Raw genomic sequence first — 23244 nt, 5'->3', positions numbered from 1 at the left:
TGGTTGAATTAATAGTGAGATGATATAGAGAACACTACTCTTAATCATTCCTGGTCAAGTATTAACATGCAGGGACAATGTTAATGTGATGACACTAACATGTAGGTCAATTCGATGACTTGATCTCACAAGTTATGGATATAGAGATATCAAGTTGACACATGGGTATGCATTGGAGAATGTATACTGAATGACCCGCCATGAGAAAGTATCATGGATCGTTATATGAGTGTCATATACTTTCTCATGTGACTATTAGTATGACTATGAGTTCTTGGACCTGAAGTCATCATGGTTCCCAAGATAAGGAGTTACATACTTTGGCTTCGTCAAACATCATCCGTAACTGGGTGAACTATAAAGACGATTATTGGGTATGTAACAAATTATGTGGAGGGATGTGAGTGATGTAAATGTGATCTATCCCTCCTATATGACGGGAGTGACATCATGATTCTTGATAGAGTGAGACCACTAAGTGCATGATCATGCCCAAATGAGTCAATATAAGATATTGAGCTTATTTGATTAGAGTGAGTCTACTTGGAGTTCAAGACATAGATTGATTAGAGGATGACACGGTCTATGCCTCAATTTAATCAATCTAGATGTCAAGGATAGAAGGACATTATCATATATTGTGAGAGTCACAATTAGTAGTCACAAAGGTGATGTTGGATCTCAACATTCTTGTAACTTGGGTAGTAATGATGTGTTGCTAGATACCGCTCATTACTTATGTTTCTAAATGGGTTTAGGAGCATTGTCAACGTTACAAGAACCTATATGGTCACACACAAAGGATAATTAGATGGAGAATAGGTTTATATGATGGACCAAGAGGATTAGGTTCATATGATGAACCAAATTAGATTAAGAGTAATCCAAATTAGACTAATTGAGTTGGACTCAATTTGATTCATGTGTCTAATGAGTCTAATTTAGATTATGATTTATTGAGTCAATTTAAATCAATGAATAGAGATTCATTGAATTAAGTTGACTTGAATCAAATGTTAGATTTGATCAACCATAGGAGATATGAGGTCAAGTTTGACTTGACTTGAGAGGGAAGATGAATGGTCAAGTTTGATTTGACCAATTGCCACCTCATTGTGACTTGGCATAGAGTCGGCAAATGATGGTCCACATCATCAAGGCTATATCAAGTGTGTGTCACCTCATGAGACCAAGAGTCATGACTCTTGGTATTACATGGAGGTTTAAAACCTCTCAAGAGTGGTCGACCACATATTGATGGGAATTCAAGTTGGAATTCAAGTCTTCTTCCTTCTCTCTTCTTCCCTCTCCCTCTTCCTCCATTGCTGAAACCCCTTGAGAGTGCTAGCACACTCTAAGTGGTTTATCTCCATCTCTTGTCTGTGTAGATACGTATAGAGGAGTGTTCACTTGACACTCTACGAGATCCGATAACTTTTGGACGAGCGGGATAAGCGAAGGGCTTCACTACAAAGGTATAATCTCTACCATGTAGATCTAGTGTAGATCTAGGAGAAAACTAAGTATATGTAAAATTTTATCTTTGCACGGATCCGTGGCAAGAACTTTGAGGTTTTCCGCAACGCAAAAAAGTGGTTTTTGCGGCTCGAAAGTTCCTACACTCTACACCATTAAAAATAAGTAAATCAGAAAATTGAAGTGAATAAAATATACTGAATCAAGGGAAATTGAAGGAACCTTCGATTTGGAAGCAAATGTCAGATTATTGATTATATTGACGAATGACTCATGTATGAGTGAAGGCTAATGCAAGCGACGTCACGGATGAAAAAAAAATGTTACTATTTTTTATACGAATTATTGTAAACTTATTGTATCACAATTAAGATTATTTTGTGCAGAGAGAATTCTAATAAAGTTTCGGTCATTTTGTGGAGTAGGCATGCCGCCGAACCACAATAACTCTTCTCCCACTTCTTCTTCTTCTTCCTCGTGTTTACTCTTTCTTGTGTGTCTTTGTCTCGTTGATCCGCGCGATATCTTTATCTCTTCTTCTTCTTTCACATTAAAGGCTGAGAGGTGTTGATCATTTTACTCAACAATTGGTATCAGAATGAGATTTTGACGGATTTTTCAACATATCAAGGACGTCTTCTGTGAAGTTTGATATGGTGAAGATTAACATAACCGAGAACTTCGAATTATGACAGAGGAGGGAAAGGACTTGTTGATGCAACAAAGCATAGTGGAGGCGCTAGGAGAAAGAAAACCCAAAAGCATGGAGAGATAGGATTGGGAAGAACCAGAGCCGGTCCTTATTGTTCAAAGGCCCTGGGCGAAATTATAAAACATGCCCCAATTTATTCTACAAAACACTACTTTTCATTAATTAAAAAAATCACATATGAAAAAAAAAATCATAAAATGAAGAGGGTCAAAGCTGATCTCATACTACAATTTCTAATCAAAACAAATAATAGTTTATCAATTTCTGATCAAAATAACTAAACTCCCAATTGCAAAGAAAATCTTTAGAAATCCATCTAATAAAATTTTACTCAATGAATCAACCACATATACAACCTTTCAAAAAATATGCATTGCTCCACCTTCAAAACCCATTATATTAGACTCCAACAGCAATAGTATCTCACAATCAAAACATATCAAATACTAACACATATCAAAACAAAACCAACCAAATACATAAACCCCCTACACTATCAGAACATCACATTTCCAGCAAAACCAATACAAAAAACCAACTTTACAAATTTCCAGCAACCAATACAAAAAATCATTATAAAGAAAGCACATCGTACCAATATTCCTGTACAACATATCATAAACCATCAACATCACAGCTTCAATCCAACCCCCTTTAGGCACATTTTGTAAATAAGTTTCTCCTCCCTGCAAGATTCCCACTGCAACATCCATACTCCAGCCAACCACAAAAAAAAGTGCTACCTAATCTGACATGAATAAAACATCTTTGTATCAAAGCATATTAAGAATACTCCATAAAAAGGATGCTACTTGGATCAAAATTTTCACCATAGAAAATGCTCCACCATTCCCTCCGAAAGCCACAGTAAATAAAAAAGTATAAATTTATTAAACTATCAATTTATTAAACTATCAATTGATCTAATCACCAAAAGAAAAAAAGTATGAGTAGCACCAATTAGCATAGGTACTAGAGTTGTTATGACTTATGAACACTTTAAGAGCATAAATACAATGTCACGTGTACTCATAAGTAACAAAATATTTACCTTTAAGTGCGAATGAGAGTGAATGCAGAAGATATAGTTAAATTATTGGTTGTAATACACCTGAAAAAAAATACAAAGGCAACTCATTTAAAGTGTATTCGTGATGCGCTTTTAAAGGCAAAATCATCAATAATAACATCATATTCAATATTTTCCAAAATATTCTTTTCAATACATAAAATTGCCAATCCATTTAGTCTATCTTGAGTCATTGTGGTCCGTAAATAAGATTTTATTAATTTTAATTTTGAAAAACTTCTTTCAGCAGATGCCACTGTCACGGGTATTGTCAATAATATCTATAAGCGATCATCACATTTGGAAACATATCCATTGTTTTTAAAAAATCTAATATTTGAATGTAAGACCATTTTTTATTTGTTTCATAAGATTCACTTGGTAACATTACTTGCAAAACTTGTAGTTCTGAAAACATATATTTTGCATCAATATCAGAAGTGTCACCATTTCTTAAAGTATTTTCAAGATTCACACAAGAACTCATCAATTCATCATCATCTAATGAAACTAATTTTGCAACATCATACAAGAATCCAAATATAGATTCAAAATATTGCAACTGTTCAAATCTACTTTTCAATTGCCCAAGAGCAATATCGACCACTAAGATAAAATAATCTATTCGAAAAGATTCTTCTGGTGATTGATTTTCTCTTTCAGTGTTAGCAATTTCATCAAAATGTCTCTTTCTACAAATTTTACGTTTTGTAGGAAATACAGGCTCAATTTCCATATCAGATGCTATTTTTTTTGCATCATCCATAGCAGAAGCAAAACCATTTTCTCTATATTTTTCAAAAAAGGAAACAAGACCAGACAATTGTTTTACAGCAACATCAAGACGCATATCCTCTGACTGTAATTTTTTGCTAACTAAGTTAATTTTATGCAAAATATCATGCCAAATAACAAGGCTTAATATAAATTCAAAACTTGAAAGTTCACCAGATGCTAAAGTTTCAGCATCTCTACTTAATTTGTCATCTTCACTTATTTCTGCTAATTTGAACAAAGCTTCTCTAATTTGGGAAACTTGAGATAGTATTGCTTTGACTGTTTCAATATGGCTTTCCCATCTCGTAGTTGACAATGATTTTAAAGTTAATCCATCAATATATTCAAGCAAAATATTCCATCTTTTTGTTGAATTAGAGAACACGGTGTACATACATTGACATGCTCCAAAAAATGATTTTGCTTTAGCACAAGAATTTGTCATGTCACAAACAACTAAGTTAAGAGAATGAGAACCACATGGCATGTAAAATGCTCTAGGATTAATGTCAAGCAATCTTCTTGGCACACCTTGATTTTTGCCTTTCATATTAGATCCATTATCATAACCTTGCCCTCTCACATTATCAATATCAAGTTCTAAAGATTGTAAAACAACTTGCAATTCATTGAAAAGACCTAAACCGCTTGTGTCTTCTACATTTATAAATTCTAAAAAGTACTCTTCTATTTTAATTGGAGTCTCTGAAACATCTACACATCTTAATATGAGAGTCATTTGTTCTTTGTGACTTGCATCCGGTGTACAATCAAGAATTACTGAAAAATATTTTGCCTCTTTTACTTTTTTAATTATTGCATTCTTGACTTTAGAAGCTAGAAGAGATATTAACTCGTTTTGAATTTTATGACTAAGATAATGATAATGAATCTTTTTATTTTGAATGAGTCGAAAATGTTCTTGCATTATTGGATCAAAATCTGCAATCATTTCAAGTAGACCCAAAAAATTACCATTACCATCTTCATAAATTTTGTCATGTGGACCACGAAATGCCAAATTATGTATAGCAAGACATTTGACAACAGCAACTATTCTTAACATAACATGTTTCCAATGTTTTGTGTCCTTTTTAATTTGTTCTTGTATTTCCTTATCAATTGTCAATGTTTTTTTTAATCTCATTTGTAATTCAACAAAGGCTCTCAGATTAGTGAGGTGTTCAACACTATTTTCATGTTGTTTAAGTTTGTCACATAAATGTTTCCAGTCATTAACTCCTTCTCTTGCTAAATTACTTTTGGTGTGTATTACTTTAAACAACTTACAACAAATACAAAATACTTTGTCCAACTCCTTCGAATATACTAACCATTTTCGATCACGAGTTTCACCATTTGGTAACATTTGAACATAGTAAGTATAAGAAAAGTGTCGAGATTCTTTATCTAAAGGAAACTTAAGAATATCTTCTCTTTTAGGACCTCTTTCCACAAGTAAATCTCTCATTTTTGTATCAAGGTTATCCCAAACTCTTGGATCAAATATGTTTATATCATATTTAGGTGTCGAACATTGATATTCGTTTGTACACTTATCATCACAACAATTATCAATATCTTTAGTTTTGTCAATTTCAATTTCATTCAAATCATTAAGATCTGTATTCTCTTCATTCTCATTTTCTACAAATTTTTCATTCTCATCTCTTTCGTTTCTCATACATTCTTCATATTCATTATTATTATTTTCAACAAAATCTTCATTTGCATTTGATTCATTACTTAAAATCTGAACTAAACTTTCCGTTGTGTTATGTGATTCTTTACTAAAATATTTATTCAATGAACCTCTTAAGCTTTGGGCTATCTCCTCTTCTTTTTTCTTTTTTTGTCTTTTTTGATATCCAGAGAGTTGTTTCATGATGATAAATAATTATGAACAATAAGCAATAAACAAAGAACAATACAACCTGATATGGAGAATTTTTCTTTGATTCGAAATCCACTTATATAAGACCTAACACGGATATCCTGCAAATTTATTAAAAAACACAATAATTTAATTGTTTAGAAGTTGGGACCTTATTCATGCAATTAAAGACACAAGCACATTAATCTAACTAGCTAAATGACATGGAAACTTAGTTAATCTACTTATCATTTACTAGCTAAAAGAACCCATCTGAAGAGAATAAATAACTAGAAGCCAAGGCTTTTTAGAGTAAACCAATAAGAAAATTCTTGTATCTACACATACACACACAAAATCCACAAAATCTAATTGTTGATATCTGCTTATTATTTTTAATCAAAAGCCTACTAAGTGTGACCAACTACAAATACTAACTTTGGAATCTACTTGCATTCATCAAAGATTAAAGTTGAAGGTAAAGATAAACAACCCACTGACCAAGTTTTGTCAGCTAAGAAGAGTAGGAACAGTAGGCTTTTGGAACGATGAAGACCCCAAAAAAACACTACAGCAAGCCAAATCAAAACAGTCAGATTTCTATCTGAGATTTAGGCTGTCAAAAGTAAAATCTAAATCTAAGCTCACTCAATCTGAGTTGAAAAGACTCCAAATTGTGATGTTACTGCCGCATCTTGCCATCACAAATAGAACTCTGAACTCCAGCCAATTGTAGAACATCAAGAAGCAATTTTTAGGAGCAGTGCTTGTATTCATCAAAGATTAAAGTTAAAGGTAAAGATTAACAACCCACTGACCAAATTTTGTCAGCTAAGAAGAGTAGGAGCAGCACTGCAGCAGGCTTTTGGAACGATGAAGACCCCAAAAATTTTTGGTGAAATCAAGTATACAAACCCTAATCGATTGCCTAATCAAACAACAAAACCCTAATTAACTAGGAATCATGATCTGGTCGCAGACCGCAGTTGCCCTAAAAGATAAAAACGATAACTAACCGGAGGACTGGAGGACAGGAGGTCGGAGGAGCCGCCGACCGCCGTTGAGGTTACCGACGCTGGCGAGGGTGAGAGTCGGGGTTGGTGAGGACTGAGGATGGCAGTCGGAGAATCGCAGCGAAGGTGAGAGTCGAGACTCGGTCACTCGAGAGAGCTAGGGCTTATTCGCTGAGTTCGGAGATGCTTCGACGACGGGAGAAACGCGAGGAGCGAATGTGAGGAATAAAAGCGAAGGTGAGGAATAAATTTTTTATTAAAATATATATATATATATATATATATATATATATATATATAATGTTTGGGCCCTAAGTATTTTTGGGCCCTGGGCAGGGGCCCTGGTAGCCCTGGCCCAGGGACGGCTCTGGGAAGAACTTCAGGTGAAGGCTGTGACAACAATCAAGTTTTATCTTACAGTTGATGTTGTTAGTTAGAGCCCTAGAGTCAATCATTTGATGATTGTATGGACTCATTGTATCATATTCTTGTATATTAATAAAGGCATTTGTTTGGTTATTATACTTACTTGTATTGGTGCCAAATAAACTAAGTATAACAATGTCCTTGAGTAGATGGTTCTCACCTATATCAATCGGTTAGTTGAACCGATAGTGAGATGATATAGGGAACACTACTCTAAATCATTCCTAGTCGAGTATTAACATTCAGGGACAATGTTAATGCAATAAGACTAGCATGTAGGTCAACTCGATGACTTGATCTCACAAGTCATGGATATAGAGATATCAAGTTGACACATGGGTATACATTAGAGAATGTATACTGAATGATCCGCCATGAGAAAGTATCATGGATCGTTATATGAGTGTCATATATTTTCTCATGTGGCTATTAGTATGACTATTAGTCCTTAGACCTGAAGTCACCATGGATCCCTACATAAGGAGTTATGTACTTTGGTTTCGTCAAACGTCACCCGTAACTGGGTGGACTATAAAGGCGATTACTGGGTATGTAACGAATTATGCAGAGGGATGTGAGTGATGTAGATGAGATCTATCCCTTCTATATGACGGGAGTGACATCGATATTCTTGATAGAGTAAGACCACGAAGTGTATGACCATACCCAAATGAGTCAATATGAGATATTGAGCTCATTTGATTGAGTAAGTCTACTTGGAGTTCAAGATTTAGATTGGTCAGAGGATGACACGGTCTATGCCTCGCATTGATCAATCTAGATGTCTAGGATAGAAGGACACTTGTCATTGTTAGGATCTCTTCGTACTCGGCTAGAGAGGGGGGGTGTGAATAGCCGCCCCAAATCGCTCGTTTCTTCCTACAATTCGTTAGCGCAGCAGAAAATACAACAAAGAAACGAAAGAAAGAATATCAAACCTTAACACAGCGATGTACGAGGTTCGGAGATGATGCTCCTACTCCTCGGCGTGTCCGTAAGGTGGACGAACTCAATCAATCCGTCGGTGGATGAGTCCCCGGAAACCCGGCTAATAGATACTCCTTGTGGGTGGAGAAACCTCACCACAATAACTCGCAACAGCAAGATAGAATACAAGGAATACAAATACAAGAGAAACAAGAGATAAATACACAGCAAATGTAAACAACCCTTGCCTTCTTGTCGACTGTTGAAGAAGCAACAGCTTCTCAGACGCCAACCACAGCAGCAGCTCAGTCGGAGTCCCAGCCAAAGGAAGAAGCTCACGCGAAGCTTCAAAGCAGCTCAACAAAGCTCAGCAGCAAACTTAGCAGCACCAAGCACAGTAAGAAGGAAGTAGCAGAAGTTACACCAAAGCCTTATCTCCTTTTATATCCTGCGAACCTGCACAGCAAAGACAGAAGCCAGCGGAGAAGACGGAGCGACCCGTTGTGACTCAACAGTCGAATCGTGGACCGATCAGGCTCACCGATCGGATCGACCTCCGATCGGTCCGGGACCGATCAGTCCTGATCGGTCCCTAGACCGATCAGATTGCTCCACGTAGTGCCCAACTTTCTGTTCGATCTGTGGACCGATCAACCTATGCCGGATCGGTCCATAGACCGATCCCACCTCTCTGTGCGTCTCGATCGGTCGTGGAGACCGATCAGGCTTCATGCCGATCGGTCCCCGATCAGTAAGCTCATAGAATCGCCTTCTGTTTGTTATCCGATCGGTCACCGGATCGATCGATACACAACGATCGGATCGGTCTACGATCGATCCGAGCTTGGTTTTTCCCCAAACCAAGTCCCAAACCTTCCAAACCAATATCCGGTCAACCTTGACCTATTGGTACATCATGCTTAGCATCCGGCCACCCTTGACCTGCTAAGACTCTCCACCAGTGTCCGGTCAATCCTTTGACCCACTTGGACTTTCCTCTTCGTGCAAGTATCCGGTCACCCATGACCTACTTGGACTTCCCATCACCGGATGTCCGACCACCCTTGATCCATCTGGATTTTCCCTTGCCCGGCTTCACTCACGGTGACTTTCACCTAGCTTCACTCACTAGGTTTTCACCGGCTTCACTCACGATGATTTCCCCGCTTCACTCACCAGGACTTTCCAACCGCCTAACATCCCGCTTAGGACTTTCTCATTCACCTAGCTTCACTCACTAGGATTTTCACCTGGCTTCACTCACCAGGATTTTCCCGAATGCCTGGCTTCACTCACCAGGACTTTCACCTTCACCTAGCTTCACTCACTAGGATTTTCACCTGGATTCACTCACCAGGATTTCCCGACTGCCTGGCTTCACTCACCAGGACTTTTCCCCGTGCCAAACTCCCTGTTTGGACTTTCCCCGTGCCAAGCCTCCATACTTGGACTTTCCGCGTGCCAAGCTCCTGCTTGGACTTTTCCCCGTGCCAAGTCTCCGTACTTGGACTTTTCCAGTGCCAAGTCTCCATACTTGGACTTTTCGCGAATCAGGTCAACCAAGTCAACCTTGACTTACGGTTGCACCAATAATCTCCCAAACATCTATTCTTGTCCCATATCAAGAATATAACTCTCTCACTAGTGTCAAACATCAACATGCAACTCAACTAGGTCAACCTTGACCTAAGGTTGCACCAACAATCTTCCCAAGTCAAACATCAAAATACAACTCGAGTCAAGTCACCTCGAGTCGGGTCAACCAGGTCAACCTTGACCTAAGGTTGCACCAACAATCTCCCCCTTTTTGATGTTTGACAAAACCCATAATCAAGTTAGGTTAACCCGATAACCTAACTTAGGTTTTCCAACCATCTTCCAATGTCCAATGTTCTTTCCTTGAACATTCTCTGAACATTCTCCCCTTAGGTTAACCCGATAACCTAACTTGGGTTCTCCAATAATTCTCCCCCTTTTTGACACACATCAAAAAGAATTCCAATGTTCTTCCTCGAACATTCCTTGACATTCTTCCCCTAGCTTAGGTTAACCCGATAACCTAACTTGGGTTCTCCAATAATTCTCCAATGAACACTCTCCCCTTTTTGACACACATCAAAAAGAAAAAGGAGGGTATCAAGGTCAAGAGTTTCTTCCTAATGAAAGTCTCATACCTTTCATTGAAACTCTTAATTTCCCCTTGATACTAAACTCAACAATCAACTTAGTGATAATCCCATATCACTAATCCTCAAAAGTCTTAAGGAGTAAAAACTCCCCCTAAAAGTCAACTCCCCTTGACAATTAGTTAAGAACTCTCCCTAAAGGTCAACTCCCCCTTGACCATTGCACCAACAATGTCTTGGAGAGTTTCAAACCTTTAGAAATCCGAAAATCAACTCCCAAAAACTGAAATTTCAGACACCTGCGAAAATCAGAAAATGGACGCCTGATCGATCACCGACCGATCAGATCCCCTCTGGATCGGTCCCCAGACCGATCCAGCCTCCAGCCTCTGAAATCAGAGATTTCTGATTTTTCTCCCCGGAAAAATTCAGAAACTCCTAGAAAATTCCAGAAAATTTTAAAAATTGTGAAATTTTGAGGATACATTCCTCATAACATATACTATCAAGGAAAAATAGTTTTCTATGAAAATAGATTCCATTTTTCAATCTTGATACAAAGTTCAAAAGACTTTGAAATAGTTCAAAGTTAAGTAAACTTTGTATCACTATGTTCAATGATGAATGCTATCACTAGGAAAGCTTCATCAAGGTTTTTCAAATCAATTTTAAAATGCTTTTAAAACCATTTGAATTTAGGACCATAATCTTAGGGCTATATGTACATGACTTGTACACAAGTTTTCCCTATGATCCTTAATTTCTTGAATTAGGGTCATCTAGGTACAAGGACAATGCACCTTGATCCTAACTCATGATCCTAATATCTCACACACATCTAAGGTGTATCAAACCACATTCAAGTCAATTTGATGTGAGATATGGGTTAAGGTCAACTTAGGCTAAGTTCTCATGCATTTTCTAAACACCAATTTGATCTCAATATCAAATTATATGTTTGTCCTTAAATCAATTTCATTGATTATAATGCAAGAGATGATGACATGGCATAAAATGGTATTATAAATGAAAACATGTGCCAATGTCATGATGTCATGGCATAAAGTTTGAAACTTAAATAAACATGACATAAAAACTAGCCTAAGCATTATCATGACATTTCAAATGATAATAAAACTAAACATGATGTCATGACATGTGAGGGCAAACAATCATGGCAAGATTTAGCATAAATAAATATACCTAGATTACCTATCTAAGTATCCTTAACCACTTGGTTAACTTCAAATTTAATCCTAGATTGCCCCAAGATGCCAAAATCCTAATTTTGACACTTCTTGAACTCTAGATTAATTCATGCCACTTAAAGATCAAATTTATCCTCAAAACTTGGCATGTTTCATTTTTCCTCGAGAGTTCTCTAGATTTTCCCAAATTGTGCCAATTGAGATTAAAAATGAAATTTCTAATCTTTAGGCACATTTAACTCTTCAAAGGAGTAAATGATAATTCCATTTCATTTTCAAAAGTTCTCAAACCCTTGAAAATGCTCCTTGAGTGTCAATTTCCTCAAAGTTGGGTTAACTACCCTTCTAATCGGAGTTGACACTCTCTAACCCATCTATGGGGTAGAGAAGATGCTCCTAGGAACCCAATACCTATTTGAGCTCATTGGGTTCACTAAATATTCACTAGGGATAACTTCCCTAGCAACCCTCCTAATGACCCTCTTAGGTTTTGAAGCCTTGGTCATTTGGGACTCATCAAGATCAACTCTAGGGGTGACTCCCCTTGTGACCTTGGTGGTGGTCTTCCTAGCCCTAGGTTTTGTTCCATAATCGAATGGAACATTGTGGTAAGTGGGCTTGACCACTTGGGACTTAGATTTGTGACCCAAACCTTTCTTGTCCTGGGACTTTTGACCCTTAGGCCCTAGAGTTGACTTCTCTAAATTTTTAAGGGCCTTTTCTAAATTATCAAGTCTTGAACTCAAGACTTGATTTTCCCTCTCTAATACCTCAAGTGTTAATTTGTCATTTTCTCTTGAGATATTCCTAGGCATGTGTCTAGTCTTCTTGGGATTTCTACCTAAGTTTTCCTTAGCCTTAGATGAGTTAATCCTAGAGTTGGCCTTCCTAGTATTATCCTTATCTAAGTTAACATGTTTAGCACCTAAACACATGTATTGATTTCTAAGGTTAACATGCTTATCATTCTTGACAATTGCAATAAGACTACTAGCATGTATCTTATTAGAAGTGCAAGAATGAACCTTAGAGGATACCTTAGGGTTTGCCTTCGCTCCCCCTTTACACGTGCTTGGTCTTTTGTCCTTGTGAGATTGCCTCCCCCTTGGACATTGACTCCTATAGTGTCCTCGTTGCTTGCATTGGAAGCACACCACGTGCTCCTTGCCTTGCGTTTTGGGACTCCGACTTCCTTGATCTTTGGCGCCGGTGGAGTCTTCTTAGTCTTCTTTGGACATTTACTCTTGTAATGTCCAAATTCCCTACACTCAAAACACATTATATGCAATTTACTTGAACTTAAAGTGTTTGAGTTACCTAGGGTCGAGGATGGATGGATGCTCTCTTCTTCATCCCTCCCGGAGGTAGAAGCTTCTTCTTCGTGCTCCGATCTTGAAGAAGAACTCACCTCCTCTTCTTCTTTAGATGTTGAGTAGCCCTCAACTTCTAATTCCTCACCTCCACGATGTGAGCTACTTGGCTCACTTGACTCCTCTTCATGGCTTGAAGTGGAGTTCCCCTCATGGAACTTAGCCAAGTTGTTCCACAACTCCTTGGCATTGTTGTATCCACCTATCCTACACAAAACATCATTAGGTAAAGAAAATTCAAAAATCTTCAATACCTCATCGTTGACTAGGGATTGGTGGACTTGTTCCTTGGTCCACTCCTTCTTCTCTAGGGTTTCTCCTTTCTTGTCCGTCGGAGGCTTGAAACCTAATTGGACACAACTCCAATTCTCAAGATTAGTCATAAGAAAATATTTCATTCTTACCTTCCAAAACGCGAAGTCGTCGCGATCGTAGAAGGGTGGAATGGTGATGTCGTCTCCGAGTTGATCCATCTCTAGCTTGTGCTCCCTCGGGTGTTAATCCGGCGAAGAGCAACCTTGCTCTGATACCACTTGTTAGGATCTCTTCGTACTCGGCTAGAGAGGGGGGGTGTGAATAGCCGCCCCAAATCGCTCGTTTCTTCCTACAATTCGTTAGCGCAGCAGAAAATACAACAAAGAAACGAAAGAAAGAATATCAAACCTTAACACAGCGATGTACGAGGTTCGGAGATGATGCTCCTACTCCTCGGCGTGTCCGTAAGGTGGACGAACCCAATCAATCCGTCGGTGGATGAGTCCCCGGAAACCCGGCTAATAGATACTCCTTGTGGGTGGAGAAACCTCGCCACAATAACTCGCAACAGCAAGATAGAATACAAGGAATACAAATACAAGAGAAACAAGAGATAAATACACAGCAAATGTAAACAACCCTTGCCTTCTTGTCGACTGTTGAAGAAGCAACAGCTTCTCAGACGCCAACCACAGCAGCAGCTCAGTCGGAGTCCCAGCCAAAGGAAGAAGCTCACGCGAAGCTTCAAAGCAGCTCAACAAAGCTCAGCAGCAAACTTAGCAGCACCAAGCACAGTAAGAAGGAAGTAGCAGAAGTTGCACCAAAGCCTTATCTCCTTTTATATCCTGCGAACCTGCACAGCAAAGACAGAAGCCAGCGGAGAAGACGGAGCGACCCGTTGTGACTCAACGGTCGAATCGTGGACCGATCAGGCTCCACCCTGATCGGTCCAGAACCCTTCTGATCGGTCCGGGGACCGATCAGGCCCTGGGCTGATCGGTCCCTAGACCGATCAGATTGCTCCACAGAAAGTGCCCAACTTTCTGTTCGTTTCCTGATCGGTCTGTGGACCGATCAGGCCACAGCTGGATCGGTCCATAGACCGATCCCACCTCTCTGTGAGAGAGGTGGCTGCGTCTCTGATCGGCTCACAGAACTGCCTTTGCCTTCTGTTTGTTATCTGATCGGTCACCAGATCGATCAGATACACAAACGTATCGCTGGATCGGTCTACAGACCGATCCAGAGCTTGGTTTTTCCCCAAACCAAGTCCCAAACCTTCCAAACCAATATCCGGTCAACCTTGACCTATTGGTACATCATGCTTAGCATCCGGTCACTCCCTTGACCTGCTAAGACTCTCCACCAAGTGTCCGGTCAATCCCTTTGACCCACTTGGACTTTCCTTTTCGTGCCAAGTATCCGGTCACTCCTATGACCTACTTGGACTTCCCATCACCAGATGTCCGACTACCCTTGATCCATCAGGATTTTCCCTTGCCCGGCTTCACTCACCAGGACTTTCACCTAGCTTCACTCACTAGGGTTTTCACCTGGCTTCACTCACCAGGATTTCCACAACTGCCTGGCTTCACTCACCAGGACTTTCCAACTGCCTAACATCCCAGTTAGGACTTTCTCATTCACCTAGCTTCACTCACTAGGATTTTCACCTGGCTTCACTCACCAGGATTTTCCCGAATGCTTGGCTTCACTCACCAGGACTTTCACCTTCACCTAGCTTCACTCACTAGGATTTTCACCTGGATTCACTCACCAGGATTTCCCGACTGCCTGGCTTCACTCACCAGGACTTTTCCCCGTGCCAAACTCCCTGTTTGGACTTTCCCCGTGCCAAGCCTCCATACTTGGACTTTCCGCGTGCCAAGCTCCTGCTTAGACTTTTCCCCGTGCCAAGTCTCCGTACTTGGACTTTTCCAGTGCCAAGTCTCCATACTTGGACTTTTCGCGAATCAGGTCAACCAAGTCAACCTTGACTTACGGTTGCACCAATAATCTCTCAAACATCTATTCTTGTCCCATATCAAGAATATAACTCTCTCACTAGTGTCAAACATCAACATGCAACTCAACTAGGTCAACCTTGACCTAAGGTTGCACCAACAATCTTCCCAAGTCAAACATCAAAATACAACTCGAGTCAAGTTACCTCGAGTCGGGTCAACCAGGTCAACCTTGACCTAAGGTTGCACCAACAGTCATATATTGTGAGGAGTCACAATTAATAGTCACAAGGTGATGTTGGATCTCAACATTTCTTGTAACTTGGGTAGCAATGATGTATTGCTAGATGTCGCTCATTGCTTATGTTTCTAAAGGAGTTTAGAAACATTGCCAACGTTACAAGAACCTATTGGGTCACACACAAAGAACAAGTGGATGGAGATTAGGTTCATAGGATGAACCAATTGGATTAGGTTCATATGATGAACCAATTGGATTCGGATTGATTTAAATTAGACTTATTGAGTTAGACTCAATTAGATTCAATTGTTGAATGAGCCTAATTTAAATTTGATTCATTGAATCAATTTATATTAATGAATTGAAATTCATTAAATTAAAATTGACTTGAATCAAAGGTTGGATTTAACTCAACAAGGAAGAAATTGGTCAATTTTGACTTGACCAAATGGAAGTTGAAACATCAAGTTTGACTTGATGCATTGCCACATCATGTAGGTTGACTCATCCTACATGGCATGACACATCCTTGCCACATCATCACCACCTCATAATGGTGTGCCACCTCATGGAGGTTACACACCCATACCACTTAATGTGGCCGACCACATTAAATGAGGGGGTTACATTGTGTGGCCGACCACACAAATGTGAGGAGGGGTTTTGATTTTGTGGTAATAATGTGTGCATTCATTCCATCTTCTTCCTTGGTCTTTTCCTCTTTGTTTTGCTGCTATTGCCGTGAGCTTCCAAGGGAGGAGAAGGTGGTTGAGTGAATTCCAAGAGCAAAGGAAGAGTGAAGGTCACAAAGGAGGGATACTACATCTTGAGTGTATGACATTCCTTTTTGCATCCTCCTTTTCTTCCTTTCCAATCCCATTCGAGAGCTCTAGAAAGTGCTAGCACACTTGGGGCTCTTTTCTCCATCCTTTGAGTGTGAGAGACACTCCTTGTTCGTGTGGATATCATTAGAGGAGTGTCTACGTTGACACTCTCGAGATCCGGTGTACTGTTGGACGAGCGGGATTTGCGAGGGCACGCTTCAAAGGTAAAAGCTCTCAACACATAGATCTAGGAGTAGATCTAAAGTTTTGAAACTCGTACTTGTATTTCATTCGATTTTTCCTTGCACGGATCTACGACTTTGGGTGATTCGGGGTTTCCGCGACGTGAAAAGCGGTTTTCGCGGCCCGAAAAACCCAACAGTGGTATCAGAGCCACGTGCAAGGCTTGTACGAGTTTAATTTTTTTTGGTTTTATGAAAACTAAAGTTTCTGTAATTTTCTGTAAAATTATGATTTTTGGGTTTTTATGAGTATTTTTCTCGAGTAATCGAAGCACAAGTGTTTAGACGCTTGTAGGCTTCGACTACCGGGAAGATTTTTCCAAAACGGTGATGTTTCGACCCAAATCCGTTTGGGACAGCGAGCGAAGGCGCTGTAGGATCGCTTAGGAATAACTCATGATGGTTAGATCGTGGGTAGGGGCACTCCCCCTAACCCCGCAAGGGGATTTGCTTCGCAATTGCGCCCGAAATCGCTAATCGGGACCGCCGGGAAAATTCTTCTCAAAGGTTTCGTCCCAAATTGTTTTGGGACAGTGGGCTAAGGCGCTGTAGGATCGCAAACGAACCCTCGCGATGGTTAGATCGCGGGTAGGGGCGCTGCCCCTGGCCCCGCAAGGGGATCCGTTCCGCGATTGCGCCCGAAACCGCTAAACGGGACCGTCGGGAAAGTTTACTCGTAAAAATTGTAAAAATTAATTTTAAAATTATAGAAAATTATGAAAATATATAATTTTGAATTATATATTAATTTTGTGATAGTCATGGCCCAAAAACCCAATATGATTGGATTGTGTTGTAATTCATAATACGGCCTGCGTGCCGTTATGTGTTTGCGCGTGTTGTATGTTTTTATTTTTCCGCGACCTGCGCGTCGTGCCTTTCTCATATATTCTGGTTGTAAATTAGATTTAGATTCGAATGTAACTCGAGTTTCAAATTGTAATGTACAAATTGGAGTGGTGGAGGGTCCACACGAGACGGAGTTCCGAGGCGGGCACGAGCAACACAAGGTGGTCAAAGGGAGGAGCTTGGAGAAGCTGTTGACCCTAGGTTGACCATTCGATCTTCTCATTAGCTTGAGAAGATCGTAGTAGGGCCATGACTAAATCACAAATAGATTAATTAGTTAATTGCTTATGTATATGATGCATGTTTAATAAATAATTAATTAATTAGTGTCTTACGATTAGATTAGATCTAAGTCGTGCACATGATGCACCCTTGCGATTAGATTAGATATAAGTCATGCACAAGATGCATCCTTTTTCGATTAGATTAGATCTCAATCGAACCAACTCTAAATGCCTAACCGTGCCGTGATACCTATCACTACCTCGATCACATGTATTGTTGAATCTGCCAAAGCAGAGCAATACATATTATCTTGGTAGGGTACGGAGGGACAATCTTGGTCCCGCCTATCAACGCATGGGTGAATACAAACTCAATTAGATTGAGTATTCCTAGTTGCTCGGTTAGATCGAGTCAACTATAGGCATTCCTCCAACAGTTGGAAAAGATAGGTCAAAATCACATCTATATTAACTCTCGGGCGTATTAGCCAAAGCTAACTCGAGTTTTAATATAAATGCGGATATTGATTTTATAAACAAGAGTTGTATAGAGATGTAATTGGTAATCGTTACCTACCGATCATACTAAGCCTTGGGCATATTAGCCAAAGCTAACTCAAGGGTTAGTATGATGTGGATCTTGTCCCACAAGAATTATAGAATTCAGTGGGAGCATCATTTAATTAAAGGCCTAATTAAATGATTTTAAAAGAATAAGATATTTATTTCTGCAAATTTTCTGTTGTAGATAACCATGACGTCTAATACGAACTCTTTCTCCCTGCGTTCTGTCCTTAAGAAGGACAAGCTCAACGGAGCAAATTTCCTGGACTGGTACAGGAACCTGAGAATAGTTCTCACTCAGGAACGTAAACTGTACGTTCTGGAGCAGGCCATTCCGGAGGCTCCTCCTGCCACTGCCACGCGAGCTGACCGGGATGCTTACAAGAAGCATCAAGATGACGCATTAGATGCACTATGTGAAAAATATGAGATAGACTTCGCCACTATTTACTTCAGCAATTAGTAATTACGAAGTAATATATGATAGTTAACTTCGATAATAAATTTGATGCAGTAAATTTAATTTTAGACTTCGTAGGTTTAAAAATGCGGGTCTCACTTTTAATTTTATCTAATATTTGACTTCATAATTTATATTCGATAAAGTAATAAGTTATAAAATAAAATTTATATGTTTAAGTGTTGAAGTAATAAGTGAATGGGTTAAAATTTATAGTATGACTTGAACCGGTTTATTTTTTTTTCCCAACATTGCAGCTAAAACCTAATTCTGCCGATCCCATCACATTTTTCTCCTTCGTGTTTTCTCCCCGACGACAGCCTCACATTTTCTCCCCGACGTGCGACGACCACTCAACGACAACCTTCTCTTTCGTGTTCACCCCTGATGACAGCCTTCTCCTTCGGCGTTTTCTCCCTGAATCGCGACGGCAGCTTCTCCTTCGGTGGTGTTCCGCTGAAAGAAAAGTCAGGTTTTTTCCTTTGTGTTTCCCTCCAATGACGGTAGCCAATGGTAGATTCTCCTTCCCATCCCCCTTGACGGCAGCTTCTCCTTCCCCTTTCCCCCTGACGGAAGGATTCTCCTTCACATTTTCTACCGACAGTAGGTTTCTTCCCTCTCCACCCCCTTCTTTCCTTTATTTTCTATTGTGCCTTAGTGTTCTTCATCTCTACAGCACCGTCATAGGGAATTGACCTTCGATAGGTCGCCCACTTTAAGGTTTCCTGGCCATGGGAAGAAGGCAAGTGCTTTGTCGAAGTTTGAGCTAGAGATCGTTGTCCCTAAAAGATCTGGTCCTATAGCCCTAACAACTCATCAACTAGGTTAGTTTTTGGCATTTCTTATTTTTCTAGTGACTTGAAGTTGATAATTGTAACAAGTTATCTATTTAAGCAAGACAACCGAAGTGGGATAGGCAAGGTTAGGTAGAGCAAAAAAACTTTACTCTATCCCCATCCTACCAATATGTATTACTTAAACGTCTCTTTATCTTAACCCTTACAGCATTTATATATCTTTATCTTTGTATGTCTTTAGCATCCTTACAGCGTGTTTGCATTATATATCAAGTTTCTGGATTATATAAGTCTTAGCTTTTACATCTTTATCTTAACCCTTACAACATTTGTAAGTCTTAGCATCCTTACAACCTGTTTGCATCATATAGCAAGTTTCTGGATTATATAAGTTTTAGCTTTTACATCTTTATCTTAACCCTTACAACATTTGTAAGTCACTTTATCTTAACCCTTACAACATTTGCAACTTTACAGCGTGTTTGCATTTAATTGGCTTGGAAACTGAAACTATTAGTGATTTATTAAGGTGTCAAAATCTAGCAAAGACATCCCTTTAAAATGCCTATTAAATTGCCAGTCTTATATATTTTCTTGTTAGTTTTCTTCCTATCTACTAATGAGTAACATATAGCTGGGTGGGTCATATGCTAACCATTCATCGGTCACTTGCATTTGTATATCCAATTACATCAGTTTTTATAGAAACAATTACATCAAATTATCTTGTAACATTAATAATTGGTGACCATTGCAGGATTTAAAAATATCCTGATAACTTAAATAATTTGATAGAATTGCAAGATTAGAAATTATGATTTTTAAAATTAATAATTGGATGCACTTGTAGGGAGTATAGTCAAAATCCTTTTGAAAGTTTTTCCTAGATGAAAATATAAATTAACCATTGATTGTTAATTTTATGGTTGCTTTAGACGAATACACTGAGTTTTGTCTACTAGTTGTTCATTGAAGTGTCTTTGTGAATGATTTCATTGAAGTGCATGATTTAGCATGATTATAGTGGCAAAAACATAAAAAAAAATATTTGCAGGCATATTTTCTGATTGGGGTTCAGCTAAACAAGTTGTGCTTCGTTGGTCTTGGTTTATCATATACCATATAGAAGTTGCATTGGTGGTTATAAGCTAATCTAAGTGAAACAGGATGTGTTTGTTCTTTTTTCTATCAATATTTGTATTTATGCAATGCATTTTAATTAGATAGACCAAAATAAGTATTCTATCTATTTTATCTTTTGTACTTGTGTAAATATGGAGACTGGCATAAGTTAGACATGTTATCTTTTGTTACGTTTCCATAGTTTTAATTATAGTGCTTTGATGCTTTTCTTTTGATGCATGCATGCTCTGACCACAGTTTGCTATTTATCACATTTCTTTTCTTTTAGATTAAAAAGTCAATGGTTTTGATAGCTGATTCTGCAAATATAAAGAGTGCATCTGGTGGTCAAATCGTAGCCAATTCAAAAGCTCACATGGCTAAAGTACAGAGAGTAGGCTCTCCAAAGGTCTAAGGTCCTTCCTAAACATCAAGGCTACAATGAAAGAACTTTGTCATAGAGAAAAAAAAAGACCACTATCCATAGCTAACTCTATATCTATTATAACACCACTAGTTCAAGTTTACAAGCAATTAGGTCAAGAATACTTCTTCATGAATTCCTAGATATCTAGGCTATTTAATAGTTTACTGAAAAATGTATGCTCCTACTAAGCTACTATACTATATGTAATGTCTGTTGTTGAATTCTCTAATTTAATGGCTATGGAATAGGTTTGGAAAACATGTCTAAATTTAACTAGATGCAGATGTATGAAGATTGTTGCTCAAAAGACATTTTCTGTCAAATGTTGGCTTTGTTTTATCTTCCTTCAGGCTTGATTAACTAATTTATTCCATGAAGTATTCTACAAAAATTATAGGTGATGTGCATGCTTCACCTGCAAGTAATCTTGGTAATTGTTAATGTAATTATCGTATCTTGGGCATATAGATTTTGATTGTCTGCTTTGCTTCATGAGGCTAAAAGGAAAAGAGGATTATTATATCTTTGTTAAACAAAAAAATTTCTTGCCCATGACATCTCTTATGAGCATCCATTGCCACTTATTTGCTTATCATGTGGTATTAAATCTTTTCTTATTCTGAATATTCCTCTCCATGAAAATTCTTATATGAGGCAATATGCGTGTCATATAATCCTTCTTGTTTAAGTTGAACTTTGATATACCTTACCTGCCTTAATGAGAAAGTTATTTTTCTTTAATTATTATCAATATAGTTTTTTATCAGTGCATCCAAGTTCAAACAAGTTCAAAATAAATCTTCTCTTCCCTTTTCTTAACAAATACCATCATTTTTGTTTCAGGTAGTATTGAAGGAACACTTGGTTCTAACTTTGTTTAGAGATGAGGTAGGTAAGCGTTGTACTATAGTATATTTGGGTTAAAATTTCTAAGCAGATTTTAACATTTTTCATACAGTATGATCTATTACATGAAGATTATCAGCTTTTTCTTCTTCCAAGCATTTTGGAATCCAAAAAGTTAGCTAAATCTAGACGAGCGAAACAAAAGTATGCAGATTTGGAATATAATGTGGCAAAACAAGTTGAGAAGATGATAAGGTTTGTACTTTAAATAAATTGCATTCATATACCCTAACATTTTAACTTATATTCCTGTGCTTTTCTAGATACTTAAAGGATCTTAGCATGCAAATATTTTGAGTCTGCTTACTTTAAAATTTTTCCTTGGCTAAATTTTTCCTGAACATGCAAATATTATTGATGAAACCTCCCATAATGTTTATATATAATATCCGTCTATTAGTTAGTTTCTTAGATCATATATTTTTTATTACTTTGTCATTACCTTGTAATTATCTTACAGTTAAAGAAAGGAAAAAGAGCTTAGTATATGTCATTTGTGGATCCTGGTCACATATCTACATGCGGTGTGGGCGAAGAAGACAGTAAATTGACAGTATGTATTGTGACAGTGGGGTCAAGATATATAATGCATCAAGGGATATTTCAAAAGGACCAGGTGTTAAACAATTGACAATATGTATTGTGACCATATATTTAGATAACAATTAATAATTTTTATTATTTGGATTGTAACTTCTTGCATGACATTTTCAATTTTATTAGGGTAATTTTAAACAAAATGGTGGTGTTGAATATGGATATTGTGTGATGCAGTACATGAAAGAGATAGTCTTGGATGAAGATCCACAATTGGAGAGAAAGATGAATTTCTTCTTTATGAAATATTTTCTTTATAAAAGATTGAGTCATTTTTTATTGATCCTCAAACTTGTTAATGTTTCAGTCTGTAGCATCAAAAAATAAACAGTATTACAATCAATCTCAGTATGATGAAGTCAGAAGTGAATGGAGCGAATTCGTCTACTTCTATATGGGTGCCTAAGTGTAGGCTATGATATAAATTTTAGACATGTATTTAAAGATTTATGGATACAAAAGTTTTTGGGTTATGGTTAAACATGTCTTTTATGAATACACTTTTGGATTGTATTTGATATATATTTGTAATATATTTGTTTAATTTTGGTGGTAAAAAATATTGTGTTTTAGTAAAATATTTTATTATATATTTTTGTCAATTAAAATTTTAATGCAGTAAAATATGGTCAATTACTTTAATACTATAAATAAATGATGAAGTAATACAACAAAAAAGACTTCCCTAAATTTAAATAGTGGTGTAGTTAAAGAAACTATTTACTTCACTACTGATCAAATTTATGAAGTAGTTTGTATAAATTACTTCATTATATTGAATTTTTTTTTTGTAGT

The 23244-nt window shown here is 37.9% G+C and overlaps 1 protein-coding gene across 1 annotated transcript in view; it reads left to right on the top strand.

The window, feature by feature from the left end:
* The window catches only part of LOC122009321 (probable protein NAP1), a 63876-nt gene extending 41398 nt beyond the window's left edge, over positions 1 to 22478 (top strand). The window contains exons 2-4 of the mRNA XM_042565434.1: positions 21790 to 21834; positions 21905 to 22047; positions 22313 to 22478. Of these exons, the coding sequence (XP_042421368.1) occupies positions 21790 to 21834; positions 21905 to 22047; positions 22313 to 22316 (192 nt within the window). The 3' untranslated portion in view covers positions 22317 to 22478. The remainder of the gene's footprint in view (positions 1 to 21789; positions 21835 to 21904; positions 22048 to 22312) is intronic.
* Positions 22479 to 23244: the final 766 nt, after the last annotated feature.

The sequence above is a fragment of the Zingiber officinale genome, chromosome 8A, assembly GCF_018446385.1.
Source record: "Zingiber officinale cultivar Zhangliang chromosome 8A, Zo_v1.1, whole genome shotgun sequence".
Lineage (NCBI taxonomy): Eukaryota > Viridiplantae > Streptophyta > Magnoliopsida > Zingiberales > Zingiberaceae > Zingiber > Zingiber officinale.
This window is presented reverse-complemented; position numbering and strand designations above follow the sequence as displayed.